General features: G+C 38.2%; 1 protein-coding gene across 1 annotated transcript; it reads left to right on the top strand.

Annotated features, from left to right (window-relative positions):
• Positions 1–272: 272 nt before the first annotated feature.
• Positions 273–1,755, top strand: LOC143742508 (uncharacterized). The gene is made up of 5 exons (XM_077235390.1): positions 273–441; positions 521–604; positions 752–972; positions 1,141–1,300; positions 1,395–1,755. The coding sequence occupies exons 1-5, from the start codon at positions 315–317 to the stop codon at positions 1,538–1,540; spliced, it is 738 nt and encodes a 245-aa protein (XP_077091505.1). The 5' UTR covers positions 273–314; the 3' UTR covers positions 1,541–1,755.
• The last annotated feature ends 873 nt before the right edge of the window (positions 1,756–2,628 follow it).

Here is a 2,628-nt window from a genome sequence, read left to right as displayed (position 1 = left end):
TGGAAGTATGTAATTTGTTGCGCTAAACCAAGTGTTACATTTAAGTCCACTTCATTAAATGTATGCAATGACTTTAAACATATTTTTACATGTCAATGATTATCAATAGGAGAAAGTCATCGCTCCGTTATTGGCCCTTGGACTCCCCTGGCATCTCGTGTACAGCATGAAGTTTTCAGCTATGAAGGTATATTCTAGGCCTATGTCTTAGTGTCCAGTGTTTTAACAGTATTGAAAATAGTGCCTTTAGGTGTTTTTATTTGTTGTTTTTTTATATAGATTTCCAGAGACTCCAAAATGAAAAACAAGCCGTGATGGAGGAGAACCAAGCCCTTAGGGAGGAGAACCAAGCTCTGAGGGAGGAGAACCAAGCCCTTAGGGAGGAGAACCAAGCTCTGAGGGAGGAGAACCAAGCCCTGAGGGAAAGCAATGCACGAGCAGGTGAGAACATGCACAAAAAAGTAAACTTTAAGAGTACGTGATGTAGGTCCAAAATTACCATATGCCTTTCATTTTGTAGCTTCGGATGACAGCGGCTCACTTCAAGAGCAGGTGAAGCATGTTGGGAATATGTTGAAGACGTTTGCTCGCACTGGGCAATCAGGTAGAACTTGCAAACAACACCTGTGGTTGTTGGTTTAATTCCCACTGGGGCCACCTACACATGCAGTAGACCTAGATATAAATGTCATAGTTAAGTAGTTGAGGGACCAGGACTGACTATATTATTTTATTCTGGGAACCCCTGTAGGTGCAGATCAGACCTTAATGCTGCGACGTCTTGGAGAGTTTGGTGATGTTGTGCGTAGCATGGACAACAAAATGGACACTATGCTGCAACATTTCAGTGCCAATGTGTCTGTTGGAGAGTTATCCCTGCCAGGGGATCTGTTACTCCCCCTAGACACCCAGGAAGATTTGGCGTTGCTTGACAACAGTTTGAGGCAGGATAAAGAGCTCCAGGAACGATTTGTAAGTGTGCTGATTTCGTTTATAACTCCATAGGGTAATCTAAAAAGTAAAATTAAGATTGTACACTGCATATTCTACAGTCTGAATCCACAGCCTGTCACATTTTATATTTATGTATGATAAGCTTCAGAGAAATGTAACTTGTAACACTTTTTTTTGGATTTTCAGCTTCGGTTTTTGGCAATCAAATGTGGGAGGGACCTAAAGACAACCGTCTGGCGAATGCTTCAGAGTATCTTCTCTAATCACCTTTCCATGAATACAACCTGGACTGGAGTAGGGGATAAAGCATGTTTTAGAGACATGTTCCTGAAGACCATTGTTCAAAGTAAGTTGGATTATTTTTTTTTTCACATATATTTAAGTAGATGTGTATGGCATTATGCCATTCAAATGGAATGACAGATCTGTGTTTTCTACAGGAGCCATCCGGAAGAACCCGGCAACCCAGGATGCCACTGATGAGGCGATCCAGGCTAACGTTACGCGTTACCTGAAAGGAGCATCTGACCGTGAAGGTGGGAAAAGGCGACGCACAGCTGAGAGGGACCCACAGCTGACCCCTTAAACCTAGGCTGACTACTGACACCCCAGCATCACTGACAACTGGAACCCTTTCTTTATCCTGCAGTCAGTAACCTCAAGATGCCTAAAGAAGCCAGAAGTGTCAGACTACACTCACCCAGTCCACACTGTTCACTGTGGAAATTTCTTTTCTTTTCTTTTTTTTCTTCCCCGTGAATACCTCTGATACTTGATATTGCACATTTACCTGGTACCAAATATTCTCCTTACTACATTAGCTTTTTTCATTCCATCACAGTGCTTAACTTTTATTCTATTGTTAAATATAGCTTGTAAATCATTGTGCCACAGGTCAGCATTGCAGTTATAATGGTCTGTTCTACTACTGTTTTACCTCTAATTTATATATATATATATGTCAAGTTGTTTATCACAGATACAAGAGACACGCATCTTATTGCAGCACAGTGAAATCTTGTACCCCAGGTCAGCAATGCCATTATAGTGGTCTATTCTACTCCAGAGCTTTACTCTAAATTATTAGCACTTATCCTATTGTTAGAAATGGCTTGTAAATGTGATGTTATACCTCGATTTATTTGGTATCCTGCACATTCTTTGGTACCAAATATTCTTATTACTAATGTTTACTGGTAATTCTTTTCATCCCAGAGCTGACCTCTTTATATTATTAACAGTTATTGTAAGTGTTATAATTTGCTTGTAGGCTAAGGCTGTTTTTTTTAACCAAAATTTAATTGGAAACCTGCATGTTCTTTAGTATATATATATATATATATATATATATATATATATATATATTTTTTTTTTTTTTTCTTTTTTTCTGTTAATTATATTTCAGTGATCTGACATGTTTCAATGACAGTTACTGTAGGCTACTTTGCATGTTCTTTAGTGTGTATTATTTTTCTGTTATTTATATTTCAGTGATCTGACATGTTTCAATGTACTTTGCATGTTCTTTAGTGTGTATTATTTTTCTATTATTTATATTTCAGTGATCTGACATGATTGTTTCAATGACAGTTACTGTACTTTGCACTGTGGAATTAAAACGTCAAATGGAAAATTGTCTGGTTTGATCAATCATATTCTTGAAAAACTGCATGA

Source organism: Siphateles boraxobius, unplaced genomic scaffold (assembly GCF_051911475.1).
Source record: "Siphateles boraxobius isolate OS27281-9 unplaced genomic scaffold, OSU_SipBor_1 19, whole genome shotgun sequence".
NCBI classification, from domain to species: domain Eukaryota; kingdom Metazoa; phylum Chordata; class Actinopteri; order Cypriniformes; family Leuciscidae; genus Siphateles; species Siphateles boraxobius.
The sequence above is the reverse complement of the archived record's forward strand: the minus strand, read 5'-3'. Positions and strand labels throughout refer to the sequence as shown.

What these genes read in the sequence shown, in the direction of transcription:
- LOC143742508 (XM_077235390.1), top strand. Translation starts at nt 315, where the DNA reads ATGGAGGAGAACCAAGCCCTTAGGGAGGAGAACCAAGCTCTGAGGGAG. An exon ending in TGCTCGCACTGGGCAATCAG is followed by an intron (nt 605 to 751) that starts GTAGAACTTGCA and finishes GAACCCCTGTAG; the next exon opens with GTGCAGATCAGACCTTAATG. An exon ending in AAGAGCTCCAGGAACGATTT is followed by an intron (nt 973 to 1,140) that starts GTAAGTGTGCTG and finishes TTGGATTTTCAG; the next exon opens with CTTCGGTTTTTGGCAATCAA.